This window comes from Filicampus tigris, chromosome 14 (assembly GCF_054856515.1).
Source record: "Filicampus tigris isolate MCC_2025a chromosome 14, RoL_Ftig_1.0, whole genome shotgun sequence".
Taxonomy (NCBI): Eukaryota; Metazoa; Chordata; class Actinopteri; order Syngnathiformes; family Syngnathidae; genus Filicampus; species Filicampus tigris.
Genome location: NC_141230.1, coordinates 15174451 through 15197226, shown reverse-complemented (window position 1 = coordinate 15197226; position 22776 = coordinate 15174451). Strand labels below are relative to the sequence as shown.

Here is a 22776-nt window from a genome sequence, read left to right as displayed (position 1 = left end):
AGTGACAACGTGGTAGATGGTATTTTGAGTGACATCAAAATATTTTCTGAATTTGTGCGTGCAGGTCAATGATGTGAGTGACGTCTTTACATTGGGATTCTCTCGTCGTTCTGTGTTCTCCACACCAGTTTCCTGTTGAACGTCTTGCCAGTTGTTGTTGCCAAAATGAGTCTGTCTTGTTTGAAATCTTACTTTTTAAACCTACAGCCACGATGGAGGGAAATTGGTTGGCTCTCCGTTACCTGCAGCTTTCAATCGGTGCGCTGAGTCCAAGTGCGACATCGGTGGCACCCGGTTGTTTTTCATCCTTTTAAAAAATATATAAATTATGTATGCAATTAAATAGCTGAACAGCTGAAGTGTTAATGTGTACTTGTACGAAGAGGATAATCGTAACTTGGGAAGGGCATAATTTACTCTTACGAATTTTGTCGATTGATTGTTGATTATTCATGTCTTGAAGCAATTGCAGCAAAATGTGGTGCTCTATTTGGTTGCAGCCAGCAGAGGCGCTGTTGATTTAGTGACTCATTTTTGAAAGAACCTGTCAGCTATGGGAAGTTAGCTACATCCACGAAGAACCACCTCATAGAAACATTTAATCAGCCCAATGTCACATAGGAAATGAAACATAACATTTAGATGGAGCCATCCACTGACAAACAGATTAAAAAAAATACTGTTGATTCAGAATTTTCCCCATCACCTAGCAATGAGATTGTCATGCCTAATAGTGACTAACACTTCTGAAAGGTCAACAGATTAGCACAATTTTAATTACCGCCATGCTTTACGACATTTCACCGAGGCTGATTTAAATGAGGATTTATTTAATTAACTATAGATTGATGCATTTATTTGACTAATTGATGTCACATGTTTGTGAGACTGAAGTGTTATTTACATCCGTGCAGTCAGCTTATTTTAATGACGCTGAGCCCCAAAGATCCTGAGAGGAATGAGGTTTGGCTGCAAACCAAATATTTTGCACACACATACACATGGACATAAATTAAGGTCGCAACAAGCCCCTGCAGGCCTCTGAGGGAATCTGCGTGACGCTGCAATGCCAGTAAGTAACAAGGAAGTCAAAGACCAGATATGATATCATTTCAGACGCAATGCTGTGGCAATTGACGATAGCCAGGCCATCAGATTAAAACTGATAACTGAAAAAACAATGATACCCCAAAAACTATGAGCAAAATTGACACGAAACAAGCCTGTTTTGTCGGACCCGTTAAAAAATTAGCCTCAATATCTTCTTTGTGTTGTCCCTATTTCTCCTCCCTGGTCATACTTAACTCCACTTCCCAACTGTCTGTTACCCTTTTCTCTTACTACCATATATCCTTTTAACACTGCTTGCTCCTCTCATGCTGTGAAATATACAAAATGTCCGTCATCACAAGTCATGTTTTGTAAAAAGAGAATGCACAATTGAATATCACTCGCATAGAAACACCTTTCAATAGAGAGGAGAGCCCTTTTTAGCCATTTAATGGCAACATCTCAGGTATTGGATTTCATATTCTCTGATGATGCTATGTGACTTATGTAGACGGATATTCAGGTAGCAAACTAATTTGGGAATGTGACCTTGTTTCCTTCCTAACGCTTTGCCGTTGTTACAGATCATGTCAATGGACATTGCACTAGCCCCACCTCCCAGCCCTGCTCGGCGGGGAAGCCTCGCGTCCCGATGGGTCCCGAGGGGCCACGGCTTGCCCGCAGAGGCCCTGGCCGACCGCCATTCCGCAAGGCCCAGTCTGCTGCTTGCATGGAGATCTCTTTGCCTGTGTCCCACACTGAAGGTGTGTGCTTGTCTTCCCAATTCCCACCCTTTAACCTCTGTAACATCCCCTCCCTCGAAAAAAGTGCATGGTATCCTCTCACCCTGGCAGAATGGGTTGAAAGATCATGCTAATGCAAGTTTGCAGCACTGAACTTAAAGCAACTTTTTTTAATGTTGAGATTGCATTAAAATGAAATTGAAAAAAACCCAATCTGACTGAAGAGGAAAACTTTCTAAATTAGTCGGCGATTGATGATTGATTTGGCAACCTAATTTAAGTTGTTAATACATAATGAACTGTACAGCCAATAACTATTCTCCTGGTTCCTTCAACACAAGCTAAATCTTTGCAGCTTGCATTAGCATCACAAACCAAAATAACAAGTATGTGAGGAATGCAAGAAATGACCCTTGCATTGTGTTGCTTGTATCAACCAACGTACAGGCTCTAAATACCTTTGTTATACAAAATGTTTTTCTTCTTTTTCTTTCATCGATCAAACGCTAATGTGAAGAAAATTAACCCTAGAGATGTAGCCACGGGCAAAGTTTTGCTAAATTGGATGTTGTTTGAAATCAATTGGGGACTTTGTTGCTCTAAAAAGTAATCAAGCTTTCTTGCTGCTCTGCTCAGTCATGTCAGTCATTGCTTAATAATGAAAGAACACTGAATGACTTGAACTAAACAAAATGTCAACAAAATATAAATTCAGGGAAATAACAAATGCAGACAACTATATATAAAAAATATACATATACACACATGATGGATAGATGGATAGATGGATAGATGGATAGATAGATAGATAGATAGATAGATAGATAGATGGATAGATGTAGTTCAACAAAGATAGTAAAATTAATTTGACAAAATGAAATAAATGTCGTGACGACTGATGCTTCCTAATGCGTGGAATTCAAAGTCACTCAAATAAAACCTCACTGACATTCTTTTCATATTCTCGTCAGTCCTCAGTTTATTTACGAACATGTTCTGTTTAAAAAAAATCTCAGCATGCCTGGCCACATTTCAAAAAGCCTCCTATGGCGTGCACGCATAAAAGAGATGAATAGAAGGACGTCAAATTTGATTTGCACCCTGGCACTTTGACATTTTCCCTTCCCTCGTTGTGTTCGCACAATGACTTTGATCCGCAGCATCTTTGAATGAAGTGACCCAGCAGGTTATTTGCCAGTGTGTACACGAGTGTGTACACGTGTGTGTGCTCATGTTTATCCTATTTGTGTTTCAGGCTTGCAGCTTGCATTATTTCACTTTCCTGACTGTGGAAAACAAAAAGCCAATGTAAAAATGGGCTGTTAAAGATTAGAAAAGGAAACACTGAATACTATGTCGGCATACACCTGAGTAATTATTGAAAAAAAAAGGCCAAATTTTCCATGTATTGTAAAACAAAAATAAGTACATATAACACTTGGGGCTTCGAGCAGACATTTATATGAACACCAAAAACCACCTCCAGGACACCTGACGTGTTCTTTCTGTTTGATTAATTCCACTGCACATCACCTCTAGTTGCATTCCCTTCAAGGAATGTCCCAGGGAATAATATCGTGGAAGCAAATCTGTCTTTCTGGTGATTCTAGTACTGCATAGCTTTTACAGGTGGTGGAAATGGAGATTACCAAAGGGTATAAGGCTAATCACAGGTTAGTGACAGGCTAAATGTGACAAATATGAGGGTCATGATTGTGATTCTGGTTGCAGTTACTGTTAACAAGCTGCCCTGCTGTCATTTTACAAAGTAAGTTAATTGCAAGTCAACATGGACATATTACCTACAAGGAAAGCTACAAGTGCAGCAAACGAACTTATTACTTATTAGTTTTATAGTCAAAGTGATAGTTTTATGAGGGTTGGGGGGCTGCAAAGCAGTGGAAAGGCCGGTCAGTGGATAGAAGAAACAGTGTGGTGGATAGCACAGGAAGACCTGAGAGTTTGTGTGAATGTGAAGAAGTTCAAAGAGGCGTGGAGATATAAGGTTGTGAATACTACAAAAGACCAGGAGCCATTGAAGCTGCTAAAGAAGAGGTGATTGGTTTATGGATGGGGTCTTGGAATTGATGCAAGCCTTATATTAGACAGGTTGACTAAAGAGAAGAGAATTGTAATTGAGAATTGGGACTCCGGGGTGGACAACGTAAGCATGTTGCGTATATGGAAATATGCAGACCAAGTAATATTATCGCTGTGAGATTGGAAAAGGCTAATCGAGGGTGACGTTCACACTATTGAGTTTAAACTGTGGAATGACCAGCTGTGAAGGAAAACTGTTCGGGTTTGGGGGAATTGGAAGATCTGTATTTTTATTTTTTATTATTATCACTGTTCAGTTTGTGACAGTTGTGTGCTAACCAGAATTTGATTTCCTATAAATGGAAAAAGAGATGCCTGAGATTTGTGTCATCTGTGTAGCAATTAAGTTTGATGTTGAATTGACAGAATTTACAGCCAAGGAAAAGTAAGTAGATGAAGAACAAAAGCAGCCCTACAATAGAACCTTGAGGAACCCCACAAGTGACAGAAAATGGAATTTGATAGATATGAGTTGAAGGAACTGAGGGTGTCCAGAGAGATATGATTTCAACCAGTTGAGGTCATTTGATGTGACAGCAATAGATAACAGTGGATATTCATCTGCCAAGATCAATGTTATGGGAAATTGTGTCCAATGGCGCATTCAGTCCCTGAAAAATGGTAATGGTTCAGAGTCAGCTATTTAACTGAATAAGAACAGTTTATTGTTTCACATTATACAACAATAACCCCAAAAATCGGAGTCTGTACTGTCTGCCCGTATCAGTTTTAGGAATAATCTGTTTCATATTTACGTAAGCATAATCATCAGTGTACGCCGCTCTTAAATATGTGTACTTAGGAGAAAACAACATGCAAAATCAAGCATACCGTGTCCTCCCCCGAATGTTGTGTATGAACAGATGCTTTTCAGATGAGGCCATTACACGTACGCTCATCTACAGTATTTGCCACATTTAGCTGTGTTGTTTATCTGTCACGCTGCCTTACCACAGTGAAGAGCCAGCATGATCACTGCAATAATTGAAGGTCAACAAGCAGTGGTAGAGAGGAGCCTGATGTTAATGAGGCCTGCATGCCAGGTGAAAAGACAGAGAAATAAATGGCAGGGGAAGCTGCACTCAGCGGACCAATTCCTTACCTGAGCAGCGTCTCTATTAGATTTATATAAAATGGATAGTAAAGATGTTGATACAATGGTTCTCTCATTGGACCAGAGTATTTTTTTTCCACCTAGCTGTATTAGGTATCAAATTGTGTGTGTGTTCCATGATGTACAGGGGGTCCTTGGAAGTTCCGTTCCGACAGTGGCAACGTAACCTGCATTTGTCATTTCTTTTCACTCAACTATGCTAACACTGCAGCAAAATCATCATTTTGGTAAACATTTGTATGAAAAACACTTCAAGTCCAGAAACAAAATCAAACCAACTGCGCGTGGTTCGTAACTTCAAAACATTGTATGTTGTTCCCATCTTACCCGGGAACCCCCTGTACAGTACACATTTAACTGGAACTGGAGCCGGGTACTGAAATATTTACAAAATTGATAGCATCGGATTGATGTGATTCAGTGACTGTTTGGCCAGATGCCGTAGAAGCTTTCAAACCACCGTCTAATGTGCACCCACACACATACATGACTGCATGATATAAATATGAAAGCAGGGTCCGGGTTGCTCTCTTTCACTCTCTCTCGACGCGCTCATCTGGGAACATTTAAAGTACAGAACTCAACTAAATTGAGGAAGATCCATGCAGCCTTTTATTAGGAACCATATTTGGTAAAGTCATGTAGAAGAGGTTGAAAATCTGAACCATGAAGAATTTCAAAATAAAAAAAAACAAAAACTGACTGAGGTTGACAGCAAAGACGAAATTAAGTCAATTTTGTCAAGGTGACTCTCTACGTTTCTGCAGGTTCGCTCGGTGCATTTACTTTCACCACCGTGTAGCTCTTTCTCACATATTTAGATTGTTGTCTTCCATCACCTACCCAGGACCGATTTAACTACAGTTGCTCAGGCTCCCTTTAAGGGCCCACCCAAGGGTCCTTGTGGCCTGTCAAGGTACCGCTGTGCCTTACTTTTATTAGCCAGTGCCCAACTGGCTGTGTCACACAGTATAAAAACACCCCGCACACAAATAACAAACTCAGACAACTACCATCCAAGCTCACTGTGAAAAAAGTTCTTTTCTCTTTGGCTCATATGCAGCAGTGTTGTCATGATACCAAAATTGGACTCGAATTTCAAAACGCATCAGCGGCGGTATGGCCGAAGCTCTACGGCGCTGTTTTGCAAGAGGAATTATGAGAGATATTTGATATAAAACTGTACTTGTCATGCAACAGTCCTGTATAGAGGCCGAATGTGCACGCGACACAGCACTACGTATGTACAGTATTAGAGCTCATTAGAAGCGTCGAAGCATATTTAGTCGAGCAGATGGTGCTGAAATGGTGTTTGGAGTGAGGTCACTAGCAATAAGTCTCACTCTCTATTGACTGTGTGTATTTCAAGAAGTCTCTCCAAACTCAGCTGCAAATTGTTTTCCTTTCTTTTCCTTTTCTGTCATTCTCTGGCACAACTGTGCATCTGTTTGTCTTGTGTTTCTCAACTGGATGGCTGCGCTCGTTTGTACGTGTGTGTGTGTGTGCGTGTGCGTGTTGTGTCGGGGCGTTCGGGGCGGGTGGGCTGCTTTGTCTTATGGGCTTCATGTTGTGGGGGATCGGTTAGGTTATGCATCCAGGAGGGCAATGCTCCAGCAGTTACACGGAGTCACAATGTACTCTCACGACGAACACCACACCACCACCCCCTACTGCTGGAGTGACAGAGGTAAGGGGACTTCGGCCGCTAACGCATCCACTACGTATGGATGAAAACGTCAGTCCTTCTTTCACTTTATGTAGTTAGTCCGTCTGATCCATCTACAATGTGCCTTGAGATGCTTCCTGTCCTGAGGGGGCATGTGGTGATGCTTTCTTTCTGGTAGAGCATTGAGCGTTTTTTTTTTTTGCAGCATACTGTACATGTTGGCAAGCAGCCGCTGTGCAGTAAATCTCCACACCCACTTCCACAGTCTTTTTTTAGCCTGCGCACACGTTCTCATATCACCTAGAATAGCTGCTGCGAAATGTCTCAAAATCATTTTGATCCCGATACTCTATGTGTCCACTAGGCTTTGCACCATCTGTAGTTGTTGTTACATAAACTCTGCACTCACTCACTCACTGAGGCTGTACTGCACATCGCCTTGGCTCTAAATAATTCACTAGTGCTGTAATACAGAAATACTTTTATGATGGATGTTTATAGTGTGTGCCCAGAAAGATTCACCCTGTGCTCTCTGTTTTGTGTATGAGTGAGTGCTCACTGTTTTTATTTGTATTTATCAGTACCTGAGTGCGTTTGCTTGCTGTTTGGATCTCACATTGTCCGTGGAATCCACATGGAAATCTTAAATAAAATTAACACCATTTTGGGTAAAAATGGACCAATCCACTCCTTGAGTCAATTTGACACACATCCAGACTAAGGGTCCACTGGCTGAAATGTCTGTATACATTTACTGTGGGCTAAATCATGTATTTATTTTTCTATTTTTTATGTTTTTTTTATTGTCTTTTATGTAAACTCCTGTGTGTGGTTTTATGGAACGGAGTCTTATAATAAAGTTTGAATTGAATTGAATTGAATTGACAAAACTACCCAAAACAACCAACTACCCAAGACAACCCCCAAAATTGGGCTGTTTTGTGCAAAACAACACAAGAAAGTGGGTGAAATTGACCCAATTAGTGGATCGGTCCATTTGTTACCCCAAATGGTGTTATTTTTAACCCAACTGTTTTTAGAGTGATATGTAAAAACAACAGGACTGTGTGTATGTGTGTTTGGGGTTGAATCAATTAGTCGACTAGTTGACAAGTCATCTTAATACTCCACATTGACATTTAAAGCTAAGTCAACTCAATCACATTTTTTTGGCATCTCATCTTCCAATTGAACAATCTACAGTGGACTTTTAACTCACACATCAGCTGCCGTTGCCAGACTCAGGTGCAGCAGAGTTATTTTATTTGTTATATATTGTTGAAATTCATCAGCCGATTAATCAGTTATCGTATTTTTTTTCTGCCAAATATTGGAATCAGCATTGGCTTCAAAAATTTGGTTCTGATTGGATTTAGTTTTGTCACCTTTTCATTGTGTCCCTTTTTTGGTTTCTGTTTCGTTAGGTTTTTGTCTCCTACTCTCGTGTCCCTGGGTTTTGTTTCTTTGTTATTTGGATCTCATTTTGTTAAACTTTAGTAATTTTGGTATTTAGATTTTTCCTGAGTGTTGTTTTTGCCCCATTCTTTTTGGGAAATAAATTCCTTTTTTGTTTGAAAGCACTGACTTTCCTTCATGCTTCCCTGCACTTAGGTCCTAACACCTCCACGCAAATCTGTATTGTAACAAAAATGTTCATGCCAGTGGCACAACGTGACTGGCATGAGGAACGAAGGCAGGTGCATGAAATGATGCTCCATCTTTGTCAGCACATTATGTCCAATAACGCACGAACAACAAGTGTGTGATAACGAGAACTTTATTCATATCACAACATGAACCAAAATGCTGAAAACAAAAACGATGTCATCAATGAATCGACTTTGACTCAACTTTCATCTCATCATAGATGACAACAACAAAAAATTTTAGTCATTCAACCCCTAGTGTGTGTGTGTGTGTGTATAATATTTTCTGTTATTTTTCAACTATCCTGTCTCAAGAGTGACATTTCATTGTTTTATGTGGCAATATGCCGGAAAACTATTATAGATCTTTGAATTGTCTCCTTACAACTTTCTCTCCCTTTCCTAAATGTTTTCACTGAGTTTTCTGTCTTCATATTTCTTTTTTTATGCCAACCGTATTGTTCTTCTCTTCTGCGTTTATTGCTGTCATTAATCCATCCGTCTACACTGCCATTCTTTCACAACATTTCCCTCATTTTAATTGTCTTGTACCTCTCCCCTCTTGCATCGTGTCTGTTGTATTTGTCTCTCTGGTGGCTGCCGTCGATGCAGAGAGTCGTGAAAATTCCTTCAGCCGCTCACGTAGCTCCAGTGTCTCCAGCATTGATCGCGAGACCAAAGAGGCAATCACCACATTGCAGTTTGGGGAGTCTTTCGGGCGAAAGAGCGACACTTTGCCCGCACCATGTCTGTGGGTTGGTACAAGCCTCGGTGTGATCTTACTCATCCCGATGTCCATTCCCACTGACCAGGAGGAGAGGATGGAGGAAGCGGTCACCATTGGTCCGTGTGGTAAGTCCAGATGAGAAATCGAAATCAAAATAACCATTACAAGTTTGGGTCAAAAGACTTTGGACAATCGCCTGATTTCATGGCTTAGACAATTATGTTTTTTGTCAATCGCTGTCGACTGAAAATGACATCGCAGTTGCTCAGGGCTCAGGTAACAACCAATCACGGCTCACCTGTGTTCTGAAGCTGAGCCGTGATTGGTAGACACCTGAGCGCTGAGCAACCGTGATGTCATTTTCAGTCGACAGCAAGTGACAAAATGGCTGCCCCCCGAGATGGCTAAAAAGGGGTGGATTTTGCCGCTTAATTTATATTCCACAAACACAATATCATTCTGAATATTATTATTGTAAAGAAAATTTTAGGGTTGACTTCTGCTTTAAGTTGCCAATTTGAAGACCCACAACAGGAGATTTGAAATCATATTTTACAACCGAACAATGAAGAAAGCTTCTTACGAAAGGTCACAGGCTTAAGCGTAGCTACACTTGAAGTGTTTTCAGTCTGACTTGTTTTGCGGTTAGTTGATAATGTCACACAAACTGAAATGTCATCGTACTTCAGGGCACTCTGCTATATTATAATTGGGAGTCTATTTGTGTCTTAACAATCGCACCAATTCTTTTTCCCTTCAATTTGGCCTTGGAGGTTGTTGTTGATTTCAAAACAAAAACAGCAGTGGCTCACAGTGTTTTGGGTTATTACGAAATCCTGTCACAAAGGCAGTGCACTTTTAGATTCAGTCAAATACCTCTCGCTTGGTAGATGAAACAAATGTGGGGTTGGTTATTTTGGTACACATTTTACATTTTGACAATGGAAACAAAATCAAAATGATCACTCCAAACCAAACTAAACTTTACTGTTTGGTAGCATGTTCTTTTCTCTTGGCTGTGTTGCTGGGGCTGGTTCCCTCGCAGTACTGTCAACATTGGTCTCACACCATGGATGCAGCTTGTATTGTTTGCTGATTGCCACCGTTAGGAAGACATTTGTAGTCTTGGATGTAATACGGTGTTCCCACACAATCATTTTACAGTTGTTTTCTGACGGTAAACTTACTGTAATAGTCGCCAATACACTGGCTGTTTATTGAATGCTGGTAGGACAGCAAAACACATTAACACAATGATTAGACTCAGGCGGGATTTACCACCCCCCCCAAAAAAATCTTATTGTTTGGCAAAATAGATCATCAAAAAGACTTTACAATGAAAACACATGCAGTCCTTAAACATGTTTTTTTTTTTTTTTTTTTTTTGCCTTAGGGGCAGTTCTGATGCTAAAGGGCTCTGTGTTGCGCTTTGGCTTCTTGGACTGCATGGGTGCACTCATTCAAAGCCCCTACGAGGTTTGGCGTGATCTCAACGCCCCAGAAGACCCCGACCGACCACGAAAGCGCAAGCTGGTGCACTACTCCCCCTCATCCTCCCAGGACACCTGCGGAGAGGGACATCTGGCTATCGTGTGCTCCGAGAGGCAGGCCAAAGTCTTCTTGATGCCCTCGCAGTCATGCCTCTTCGTCCACAACATCACAGAGTCGTCCTTCGTCCTGCGGGCTGACGTGGTGTCAGTGTGTAATAGTGTGTGCCTCGCCTGCTTCTGTGCCAATGGACATGTCATGACGCTCAGGTATGACCTAAAAAACATGCCAGAGATATATTGAGAAACAAATGTGTGTCCTTTCTTTTTCTCAGCACTATATATCCATATCTTCCCTCATATATTTTCCTCCGCATGTGTGCTTCCCCCGCATTTGTTGTTTCTGCATATTCCGATGAACTAAAAAACGTATAGCCAACAAATGACAATCAAAACACATTTTTGCACTTCAACAAATGTAGCCTACCCTAAAGTTTTCGCGGACTTGGGGCATATTCTCATGTTTGCACTTAAAGATGGAATTCAACACAAACATATTTTTCAAGAATATGTTCTATGCAAGCCCACTAGTTGAAACAAGGCATTCGGATAAATATTGCGTTTGTGGAATAGGAGTTAATCAGCAAAATCCACCCCTTTTTAGCCATCTCAGGGGGCGGCCATTTTGTCATTTCTTTCACAACTACTCAGGGCTCAGGTAACGACCAATCACGGCTCAGCTTCAGAAAACTGGTCAGCCGTGATTGGTTGGTGGATTTTGCTGCTTAGCTCATATTCTACAAACGCAATATTAATCAGAATGCTGTGTTTCAACGAGTTGGCCTGCTGGGAACATATTCTTGAAAAAAATATGTTTGGGTTGATTTCCACTTCAAACACACGGGAGACTATGCCCAGGACTGGCCATCACTATTCACACTTTCCCCCGTGCTGCCATAAATATCATATTCTAAACAAATTTCCAATATAGTAGTCACTGGCCGTGGCTGTAACTACATGACGCAACACTATTGCAGTACGTCAAGAGTAATACTGAAAATGTATTCTGCTCAGTGGAAAAACTTCCTGCATTGACATAACTTGGAAAGAAGTGCAACATTTTTGAAAAAGCATGTGCTGTTTATTCTTTGCTGTTCAGGCCAACAGTGACAGGAGCCATTTACTTGCTTACTAATTGCCTTCTATTGTTGTTGCCCACAGTTTGCCCAGTCTAAGACCGTTGATGGATGTTAATTACCTGCCTCTGACAGACATGCGCATTGCGAGAACCTTTTGCTTCACCAACGGGGGACAGGCACTTTATCTCAGTTCCCCGACGGAGATCCAGAGAATTACGTACAGTCAGGAAATGTATGACAATCTGCAGGTCTGTGGATGCAAATGACTTTGCATATCTCTACAGTTTCATTTTCTTCAATGGCATCCACATGTGTGCTAATGTACAAAATTGACTGCTCTATTTTTTTTCTGAGGAGCCTAATAGTGACTACCGCAACATAGTGCACACACACCCGACAGCCCTATTGGCCTATCTAATGTGGCCAGTGAGTTTATAATGTCAACACAATAGAATGACCTATCGCTTTCTGGATTTTGGATAGATGATACAGGTCAGAAAAGAACAAGCTTCTGGGGATATTGCTTCTCACTGGACCATTGGTGAGCCTGAGGGTGTTTGCAAAAAGGCAGTGAGGCGGACAGTAAAGCCTCCCTCAGGCAGAATGACGTCAGCTCTCTATGACTGGCTGCCTGCTACTGGCTCAACGCAAACAGAGATACTTGAGCTTTGTTGTGAGACTGGCTTGGCTCAGAGATTTTCTAATCTTTTCAGGCTGCTTATCAGCACAAAGAGAGAGAGTGGATTCTCGTAGGTCCATATAGCTGCTTTTGTGATGGACAGAAACCTTTGCGTCTCAGACTGTAGTATGAGTACATTTGCCATTGTTGAGGCCAGTTGACATTAAAAAGCCCTGAAAATGAATTCATAGGTTTGCTTCTGAATACATTAGAAATGTTTGAAGATAACTGCTGAAAACATTAGAACTATGAACTATGAAATACTAAATTGTGGAGATGGGCGTGGCTAAAACGGGGCCCAGTGACACAGTTACACTGTTACAGTTAGCTAGCTATCTACTGTATGCCCACTAAATGCATCCCCCATTTCTCTAGTCCGCTGGTGTGACTATGTTAGAGCGCCTCATTGTCGGGCGTCAGTGTGCGCATGTCACGAATAGAAGGCGAAAGAGCGATGGAAAAAAAACAAATCTGACAGCCAGCGGTGGACTGGGGCTTTGTGCTGGTGTGGCTGAAATAGAACACCTTGTCACGGCAAAGCCCTGCAACCATTGGGATATATTCCAATCCATTGGAGGCTCTCAGTGGATATATTTTGGGCTCTAATGTGAGGTTATATGTAGGCAAAACAAAGATGCTTGACGAAATAGCATCCAATTTCCCAGGTTGCTGTGGTGGTATTTGATTGGCAGTTGACAGCTGAGTGGGATGTGGTTTCAGCGCATTTAGCAGACATGCTCAATTTTTCATGATTTTGAACCCTAATTTTATATATATTTTTAAATCATTCACAATTTGGCATTGTCGTTAACAAAACTATTTTCTGCAGTATGTCAAATTTGAAAGACCAATTTATTTTCTCTATACATGGACTGTATTTTTTTTTTAAACAATGCAGAGTTGTATTAATATTTATATTCAACTTTTTAACCTAGTTTGTACTGCAGTGTGAAAAGCTAGCAATATGTTTAGGTGATGGTGCTACACTGCCCCCTAAAGGCAAACCAAACCTAGCCTGTCAAGCAAATGTTAAGGTGTAGGATGAAAGTCACCTATAAGCGTGTTTTGGAGTTTGCAAAGGTTATGGGAAAAACTGTTTACTTTGCATACATTAAATAAGAGCAACATTTAAAAAAAATAAATAAAAGTCTTTTCAAAGCTTTTGACAATAGCATGATGTAAGATGAAGATACAGCATGTATAGAATAGGGTTCAATCATAAGGATATGAAAGTATACTAATTTTGACCTTTTTTGGTAGTGCAAAGTAAAATCCTTTATTTTAATGACAACGTGAAACAACTGTGATGACTGATCATACATATATTTTTGCCACCTCTCTGTAGCGTTTCTAACAGTATTGTCATCACTTGTAGGAAATGCTGGGAGAGCTGTTTACGCCAACAGAAACACCAGAGGCCCAGAATAGAGGCTTCCTAAAGGGCTTCTTCGGGGGGAATGCTCACACATTCGACAGAGAGGAGCTCTGTGTGTATTTCTGGTCTTTCCTCATGTGTTTGTCTTGTGAAATATCTCAGCCCACTCAATGATATTCCTTCCACCTTTTATAAATTCTTCATCTGATCTGGCCCACAGTTGGCGAGGCAGCAGCAGGGAAGGCTTCTCGGAGTTTAGCCCAGCACATCCCTGGTCAGGGTGGGGTGGAGGGCATGAAGGTGGCAGCTAGTGGGGCAGTGGGTGAGCTGGCCAGGGCCCGCATTGCTCTGGATGAAAGAGGCCAGAGACTCGGTGAACTGGAAGAGAGAACTGCACTAATGATGACCAGTGCAGAAAGTTTCTCCAAGCATGCTCATGAGGTAAAACCAAGACTTTTAGAACACTGAAATGACATACAGTACTTTAAAAAGACCTCAGCAGTGACATGTTGTGATGTCTCTTTGCAGCTCATGTTAAAGTGCAAGGACAAGAAGTGGTACCAGTTCTAATTACAAGAGCCAAGTGAGGCCGACTGATGGATTTCTGAGCACATTGTGCCAGGGCAGTCATTTTAACTCCACGGATGAGAGCAAATAAAAGAGAGGCTGAAGAAAGACTTTCTCTTTATGGCTTCTGAGCCAAGTGTGCAACATTGTCACACAGTAAGGGGACTTGGAGAGATCCTCATTTGATCGTTTGCTGAGAAAGATGGGGAGAAACAGGTGGTAGCATTTGGAGGACTGTATGTGTGTGTGTGTGTGTGTGTGTGTACTGTGTGTGGGGGTGTGCGTGTGTGTGTGTGTTCTGGCTGGGTTTGAACCTCACTGTGTAGATACTCAACAATTTAAAAAAATCAACATGACATGCATGAAACAAAAAAGGAATGACTATCAAAATATCAAACTGCCATATTAAAAAGCAGCATGCTTACTTTAATGCTACTTTGACAGGAGATTCAATTATTATTTTTTTTATTTACTAATATAGCCAACTACAGAAACTATAAAAAACGTTCTATTTTTTGAAATATTGACAAAAATCTCTATATAAAAAACAGAAATGTATACCTGCATCGCTATTAAGCCAAAAGTTGTGTTCTTTTCCCTTTCCTCGTTTTCCTTTTGACATTTTTCTGCAAATATTTCTTGACACACTTCAGATGCACATAGTTAGCTTTCTCTTCACATATTAAAATATAACACAAAAACTTTGTTCATACCAGGTACTCTTGGCTGCATCATAGTGCAACCATCAACGGATTTTGCTATTAACCAACTGCACAGTTTAATCAAGTTTACGTTTGGGCTGCTGCTACTTTCAAATACAATAAATGAGGCTATATATTCCACTCCCCAACTACCATTCGGGATTCTGAAAAGAATAGTTTGAGATGTATGCAAAGGCTTGGAGAACACACCGTATGTTTATATAAGCCGATATATATTATTCACGTGCCATAAAAAAAAAAAAAGTGCAATCAGTGTAAAGTTATAAAGAGCTGGTAAGTAGTCGTGGTCATTTGTTTCCGGTTACTCGGATGAGACGTTGATGGATGTTAAAGGGGCATTTAAGAGAGTCAAAAAAATGTTGTTTTCCTTAGTAAAATAACACTTAAGAGACTTACATTTCCGTTTTTGATTCACCATTTGGGTCACCATTTGTGAGATGTGCAGGTTTAGTGGGAAACTATGTTGCGTGTATGTGCAAGAATGAGTGTCACACATGTTCCCCAAAAAAATAGTGATAAACAATACAAGAATACAATACTCTCAGTCTCTGCCAAAGCAATTCAAAAGGACTACCACCGTCTCATATCTCTCCAATTCAGTTGTTACAAGTTGTGACTTGCGTATTTTCAGGATTTTTGATGGACCTGCGCGTGTTCTTAACAGTGATTGTGGCTGTCTGTGTGATGGCAGTGCAAAGAGGAGTTGGCTTCACCATCCATTCACCCAACTTCCTTGTGAGTCGTTTATCAGTAAATGGTTCAGAAAAAAAACAAACAGTATTTTTCCAATACTATTCAGATGTGAGTCAGTGAAGATGTTCATGTGTAAAACAGCAGCAATTTCAACTAAAGACAACTGTGTTACTTTCTTTCATTCAATATTGTTCTTGATGATTATGGTATCCTCTTGTCACAGTCCTATATTTGATGGTGACGGCCTCTCAAATGGAAGGCTCTTGTATGTTAAAAACAACAAATGTTTCATGATACATGGTGGTGTATCATATTGTGATTGATTGTGTTGTACATGTCAGTGCTACACGACACAGGCCAACGACATCGAGTGAAGAGGATCTTTTGTATCTGTGTTTTTGTCTGTATTTTAAAAATGATCTGGAAAAAAAACTCTTACACATCAGGCCTTTATGCACACAAGCATCGACACAAATGAATCACTGCGCCTTGATTATGTTGATATCGCACCGGCATTGAGGTGCACAAACATACACATGCAAAGTACAGTGAAACATAACCGCAGTGATGTCTCCTTTCATTATTAGACGTTTTGACCTGCTTGTCAGGCTACTGAGACTCATTTTCACTCATACAATTCAATAGATGAGCCACACATATTTTACAAATGACATATCTTTTGATTCAATGAGATCTTCAACTTGTCAAAAATATTTCTCTGTACCTTCAATTAAATTTATTTTCGACACAGTCTGAATGGCAGAAAAAAGGTATGAAAAAAAAAGTGACCTCAATTGACAGGGTGTTTTATTTTTATTTATTTTTTTGTTTTCCTTGTTTTATATATTATCTGTACTTTTCAATAATGGGTGAGACAAACAAAAATACGATACAGATGGGCTATTTTTCTCAATATATGTTGTACCCGTCACTGCTGGTACTCTGATTAAACCACTGAAACTATGTTGTTATTCACACAGTATCCTTGAAAAAAAAAAAGCATTTCTCAAGTTTTCTCGATGATGGCAGCAAAGTTTGTCTTATTTAAATGGATTCTACCACTTTTTTCTTCTTAATATTATACTAGTGTAATAGAGATTACTTGACTAAAAGAGCTGAACATATGTTGACGCAGAAGCAAACTGATAATAAACATGGATTGATGTACGTCGTTGAGAGCTGTATTTATTACTGGTGCAATTTTGTGTGTGTATTTGAAATTTCATGCCAAACAACTTTTGAAAATTTCACCAGGACGTAACAGGTAAAAATGGGTGATCAAAAGCCCAAGCGTTCTATGATGGCACATTAGTAAACAAACCCATACACGTCATTTTACCAAGGCAGAGCGAGTGACAAAATAGGTTAGCCTTCACTACTGCCTTAGTTTTCAAGTGTGATGTCGAAAAGATGTTAGCGCCGCACATAATTTATATTTGAACAGTTGATTCCCAAATAGACTTAGGAAAAATATACATATAGTTACATGGCATAGATTTTATTATCAATGAAGGACTGCCAAATTAATTGACATATTGCTCGGATAAATGATGTGCTGTTTTGACACTGATAGCGCACTGTAGTCTTCTGGCAGGCAACTCAACATTTTATACAACATAAGCCGCAAAGAAAGCCTTTGTGGTGAATATGCCATGGTATGCTACATCTTTCAATATGATTCTCTCTGTCCAACAACAACATCCACCCATTTATTTTATCTGATGGATTAATTTAGATTTTTTTTTTTTAAACCCAACACTTTTTTTTTTCAATTTGGATCCGTGCTTGACAATCACTTTCTGCCACCCTATCATGGCCACTATTGCTTACAAACATAAGAAAATAGTTTACTTTGCTACTAGTGACTGCTACAGCTATTATGCATAATTATCTAAACACATCTGGTTCATACATCATTTCATGACTTCCGGATTGACGAGCAATCAAGCTTCTCACTGGGCTGACCAATCGGAAAGCTGTCTCCTGGCCCCTCCCACTCATTCACATAAAAAAATCTTTTACCAGAGGGATGAAGCGTTCAGGGAGCGGCTAACGTTGAAGCTAAAACAACTAACTACAAATAATGTGCTTGCATATTAGACACGTTTTAAACGCTTTACAGTCCAGTAGTTGACTTCAAATGGAAGCGGAACTAACAGACACTGGAACGGCACCGTTATTCTTGAAAGCACAAATACTATCCGGACATTTTAAGTGAAACAATGGCAAGTTAGAGGAACTTAAATCAACGGGAAGACGAGTATAAACAGACAACAATATAGCGGAAAGTTGGCATTCGACTATCATGTTGCCCCGACTATGCTTGTGGTCGCTTTTGGGTCTGGCTCTGTTCCGACCCGAACTCCAGGGAGTTCGGACCGACTCGGCGGCTCTTAGCGCCGCAAAGACTCTTGTCTGGGGGCCTGGACTAGAGCCAAATATTGTCCTGCCAGCCCGTTTTTTCTTCATCCAGGCAGTGGACCGCTCAGGGAGAAAGTAAGTAAAGTACAATACAGTAAACTGTTATGTTAAAGCAGTGTAACGGGAAAATTGATTGTGTCGTCAGCATACTGTCGCTGTCACATCAATGGGTTGAGTTGTAGGCTCGTACAGGCGTGCGTAACTGCGAATGTTCCAACTTCCCGGTGCTATTTGACAGTCACGCTTGAATAACGAGTATAACGATTCTGTTGGAACAGAAACATTTTGCTTCCTTGGAACCCTTAGGTTAAAATATACACTACACGTTCTCAAATTCGAACGTGTCTTATTCACACTTATTTCCCGTTTTGTCATTCCAGAAAGTTATCCTAGGGGACAGAGGTGTCGTATTTCAAGCCACTCGTTGATATTGTGCAACAGTAAAGAAAGAATCAAGTTGTAAAACTCGCCAAAACATGTGTAATAGCACGGCTGTTGGCGTGTAAGCCATTGAAAGGCGAGGGAGCTGACTGACAAGAAACTATATAGCTCCTCAAGTTCCACCATAATAATCAACCATTATGATATAACTACTCATGCTCATATAAGACTGAGAACTATTAAAGTAACTTCACTCCGGCGAAGTATTTAGCAGGGCTAAGTTAACACGCATCGCACTTGTGAAAAATGACATTTATTCCGCTCTATCCTGCAGTCTATCCACTTCACCAGGTGAGAAAACCTTCGAGGTAAAGATCGTCTCTCCATCGGAGCATTTCACTAGGATCTGGATTCAGGTTCTGGATCGTCAAGATGGGTCTTTCCTGGTTCGCTACAGAATGTACGCAAGCTACACCGACCTTCACGTCCACGTTCTGCTCATGGACCAACATGTGGCCAAGTCTCCATACGTTCTCAGAGGTGAATCGTGAAGTAACAATACAGTGGAAGCTGTGAAGTTGAATCGGACATTTTAGAATCAAATTTTTAATCTGTTCCTTGGTCAAATGTTCACAATCCTAACCCTGTATTCCACGTAAAGACCATCTAGAGTTTATAACTTGCCTACAAGTATTTCAATCTTGTATTTCATATACAAATAATGACTATGCATTTCTACTTTTCTCATCAGGACCAGTGTACCATGAGGGTTGTTACTGTCCGCAAGAGGATGGCTCTGCTTGGCTGTCCCATATGCACTGTCCTCACACCTTTCCCCAGATAGAGCACGACCTGTCCCAATTCGCCAGTATCGACCCAGATCGCAACGCTCAGGAGATTCCGCAGCGCTTTGGGCAGCGACAAAGCCTCTGCCACTACACCATCAAAGATAACAAGGTGCACACTGGATGTTGTATACTGTATAGCAGGACTGGGCCTTTTCCTTTTGCTTCTAAGAAAAGACGTTTTTCAAACGTGGTTCTGGCAAATAAACCTCAATTAATTAATAAAGACAATTAATCGGCTAACATATTCCTGCTTTAACAGCCCTTTTTTATTCAAATAGTACTACTCCCAGAATAAGAAAGTGGTGTGTGTGTGTGTGCGTGTGTGTGTGGGGGTGTGGGGGTGTGTGTGCGTGTGTGTGTGTGTCACTGTGACAACACGGTGTGTGAGAGGGCCATTTTCTGAAAATACCAGTGGAGCATTCAAGTATTGTACTAGTAATCATTGCTCCCTCAAAGTACTGCCACAGTGCATCCAGTAATTTATCCTCTTTTCGCATCTTCTTGTAATTCATATTTCATGTTTTCAGACAAACATGGTCAAGGTTATAGTTTATCACGTTTCACTCTTTTAAAGTTTTTTTTTTATTATTATGAGAAGGAGTAAACTGAAGCTCAGTGAATGGCGTTAAATGATGAAACTCAATAAACTTTGCTGAATTGTTCATACTGTTTAACTTTTTTTTCTTCTTCTTCATGTTTAGGTCTACGTTCAAACACTTGGTGAGCATGTCGGTTTCCGAATCTTTGTGGATTCCATCCTCCTGTCACTTAGCAGAAAAGCAAGTTGCATTTAATTCCATCTGGCTAAGGCTGGATTTAATGCAGGTGCAAGTGCCCAATTGTGATTAAATGCCCCGATCAGATTTTTTTTTACCTGCCCATTTCCATGTACATTTCAAGTGACACATAACCGATTGCTATATAAACATTTACAGAACACATGAAACGACCCATATAGAAGATATCTAGTTTCATTGATTTTTTTTTTCTTCTTCTATTTACGCTGCCATAACGCATATCCCATTTGCCCCTCCTAGCAAAAAATTGAAATTGTGTCACTTGAACCATGCAGTGTAAATCCAGCCTACTTCTTTTACAACACACACATAAATGCGAGCATTCACATTTAACGTACACATATTGTTGTGTGTCCAGGTAAGGTTACCTGACATGGAGTTTTTTGTCAACCTGGGTGACTGGCCGCTGGAGAAGAGGAAAGCTACTCAGAACATTCATCCTATCTTCTCCTGGTGTGGCTCAAATAACACCAGAGATATTGTCATGCCCACATATGACCTGACTGAGTCTGTCCTTGAGACCATGGGGAGGTAAGCGCTCACGCGGTGCATTTGATTTAATAGTTGAAATTGAGTTTGAAGTATTATATATATTATTATTTTAATATTATACATGTAGTAGGTGAATGTGCATACATGTCTTGCTCCGTATATTTCAAATGGGTACAGTGGCCAAGAAAAGTCTACACACCCCTGCTCAAATGCCATTTCTTTTTTTGTAATACAAAAAAATATGGACAACATGATAAATAATTTCAAACCTTTTCCCCTCATTAATATAACCTATAACCTGTGCCACTCAAGCGATTTAAAAAAAAAAAAAAAAAAAAAACTAAAGCAGGAGAGGAAAGTGTTCATAATTCCCTCCGCCTTGATTAAGGTGAACAACCCCAAGGCATGATGCTGCCACCACCAACGATCTATCACTATCACATGGTGTTCTGCATGCGAATACTGAAATTTGACGCACGGCGTGTTGTCGCATCCAATGAACAGAGTGAGCCTGGACATGATGTCGGTGCAGGCAAATACGGGACCACCGTGGGCCAAGAAGAATGCCACAGCCTTCTGGAGGGGGCGGGACAGTCGTCAGGAGCGTCTGGAGCTTGTCAAGCTGTCCAGGGCCCACCCCCACATGATAGATGCTGCCTTCACCAACTTCTTCTTCTTCAAGCACGACGAGAGCTTATACGGCCCGCTGGTCAAGCATGTCTCCTTCTTTGACTTCTTCAAGGTGAATCTTTTTTTAAAATTATTTAGCTGTGGTTAAATTGGAATTTCATTGTACAGTTGTGCACTATAAGGTGTGCTATCAAGCAATAAGCAAGGAAAGATCCGAATTAAATCCAACACTGTCATTGCCGGAAGTACTGTGAACAGTCAGTTCATGTGTTTGTCTTTTTGTTTTGGTTTCAGTACAAGTACCAAATAAACATTGATGGCACTGTGGCCGCATATCGCTTGCCTTACCTTCTGGCCGGAGACAGCGTGGTGTTCAAGCAGGATTCCGGCTACTACGAGCATTTCTACAACGAGCTCATACCGTGGGAACACTACATCCCAGTCAGGGCGGACCTCCAAGATCTGCTGGAAAAGATCCAGTGGGCTCGAGACCACGATGGACAGGTTGATTGTATTATTCAGTTTGCTTGATCAGATTCATGCTTTCTAAAGTGTGTTTCAGTGGATTTCATGAAATTATTTATGCTCATGTTGTGATATGTTGTCTTCCAGGCTAAGAAAATTGCTCTTGCGGGTCAACAGTTTGCACGCAAACGACTTATGGGAGACAACATATTTTGTTATTACTACAAACTTTTCAAGGTAATATACATTACACTACAAAAAGTATCCGGATCAGATCAAGCTGATTCATCTCACTCCTGTTTTGTTTGGGCTGTATATTATTCTTTTTTGCTGTACATAGTGTTTCTCTTAAAATTTAAGGTCAAATTCCGACTTGTTTAAACAGCTGGCCGTTTGAAGTTCAGAGGATCCACTATATGAGGAAACAAAAACACCATTCCCCTCTCACAAAAATAAATGCATTGCTTACGTGCATGTCAGATATTTCCAATTGTTTTTTGTCTTTTTTTTTTTTTTTAAGAAAATAGACTGTGCCACTCTTACCTGGATACTGTATATCTTTGTATGTCTGTTTAATCGAGATTCCTCTGCCGTAGGAATATTCTAAACTCCAGGTGACTGAACCCAAGATACGTGAGGGCATGGAGCTGGTAGAACATCCCAGTGATGACCTCTTTCCATGCTCCTGCCTCCGGACACACGTAAGGACAACATAATGTCATCCTTGTGTTCAATTAATGATATGTGATCAAATCCTGTCAGAATTCTTGACAAATGTTATATTTTTATATTGTAGTGACCACTTTTGTTTGTACTGAAACGATTCTTTGTTTTGCAGTTAAAGGATGAACTTTGATCGACTTCCAAGAAGACTGACATACTTTTAAAATGTTTTATACTGTGTTGCCAAAAATTGAATGTATTCAATGTTTCATTTGTCCCATTACCATAATTTTTATATTGTTAATACCATGACTTGAATATTGAATATCATTTTTAAATAAATATTTTTCTTTTACTGAAAGTACCGTATG

At 40.4% G+C, this 22776-nt stretch overlaps 2 protein-coding genes across 13 annotated transcripts in view; both read left to right on the top strand.

The window, feature by feature from the left end:
- stxbp5l (syntaxin binding protein 5L) overlaps window positions 1-16875 on the top strand; it is a 93052-nt gene extending 76177 nt beyond the window's left edge. For 5 of the 12 annotated variants that reach the window (XM_086052474.1, XM_086052479.1, XM_086052476.1 and 2 more), the window contains 8 exons: window positions 1635-1814; window positions 6593-6694; window positions 8932-9171; window positions 10440-10803; window positions 11755-11920; window positions 13727-13838; window positions 13947-14167; window positions 14255-16875. In XM_086052474.1, coding sequence (XP_085908600.1) covers window positions 1635-1814; window positions 6593-6694; window positions 8932-9171; window positions 10440-10803; window positions 11755-11920; window positions 13727-13838; window positions 13947-14167; window positions 14255-14296 — 1427 coding nt within the window. In that variant the 3' untranslated portion in view covers window positions 14297-16875. The remainder of the gene's footprint in view (window positions 1-1634; window positions 1815-6592; window positions 6695-8931; window positions 9172-10439; window positions 10804-11754; window positions 11921-13726; window positions 13839-13946; window positions 14168-14254) is intronic. The other 7 variants (XM_086052481.1, XM_086052480.1, XM_086052477.1 and 4 more) reach the window with 3 other exon arrangements.
- Window positions 16876-17707: 832 nt separating this feature from the next.
- Window positions 17708-22769, top strand: poglut2 (protein O-glucosyltransferase 2). The gene is made up of 10 exons (XM_086052486.1): window positions 17708-18204; window positions 18845-19050; window positions 19262-19467; window positions 20060-20137; window positions 20514-20686; window positions 21152-21389; window positions 21572-21781; window positions 21890-21979; window positions 22339-22443; window positions 22581-22769. The coding sequence occupies exons 1-10, from the start codon at window positions 18014-18016 to the stop codon at window positions 22596-22598; spliced, it is 1515 nt and encodes a 504-aa protein (XP_085908612.1). The 5' UTR covers window positions 17708-18013; the 3' UTR covers window positions 22599-22769.
- The last annotated feature ends 7 nt before the right edge of the window (window positions 22770-22776 follow it).

Coding starts and splice junctions, on each gene's coding strand:
- poglut2 (XM_086052486.1), top strand. CDS start 18,014: ATGTTGCCCCGACTATGCTTGTGGTCGCTTTTGGGTCTGGCTCTGTTC. Junction 21,390..21,571: donor CCTTCTTTGACTTCTTCAAG/GTGAATCTTTTT, acceptor TTTTGGTTTCAG/TACAAGTACCAAATAAACAT. Junction 21,782..21,889: donor CTCGAGACCACGATGGACAG/GTTGATTGTATT, acceptor GTTGTCTTCCAG/GCTAAGAAAATTGCTCTTGC.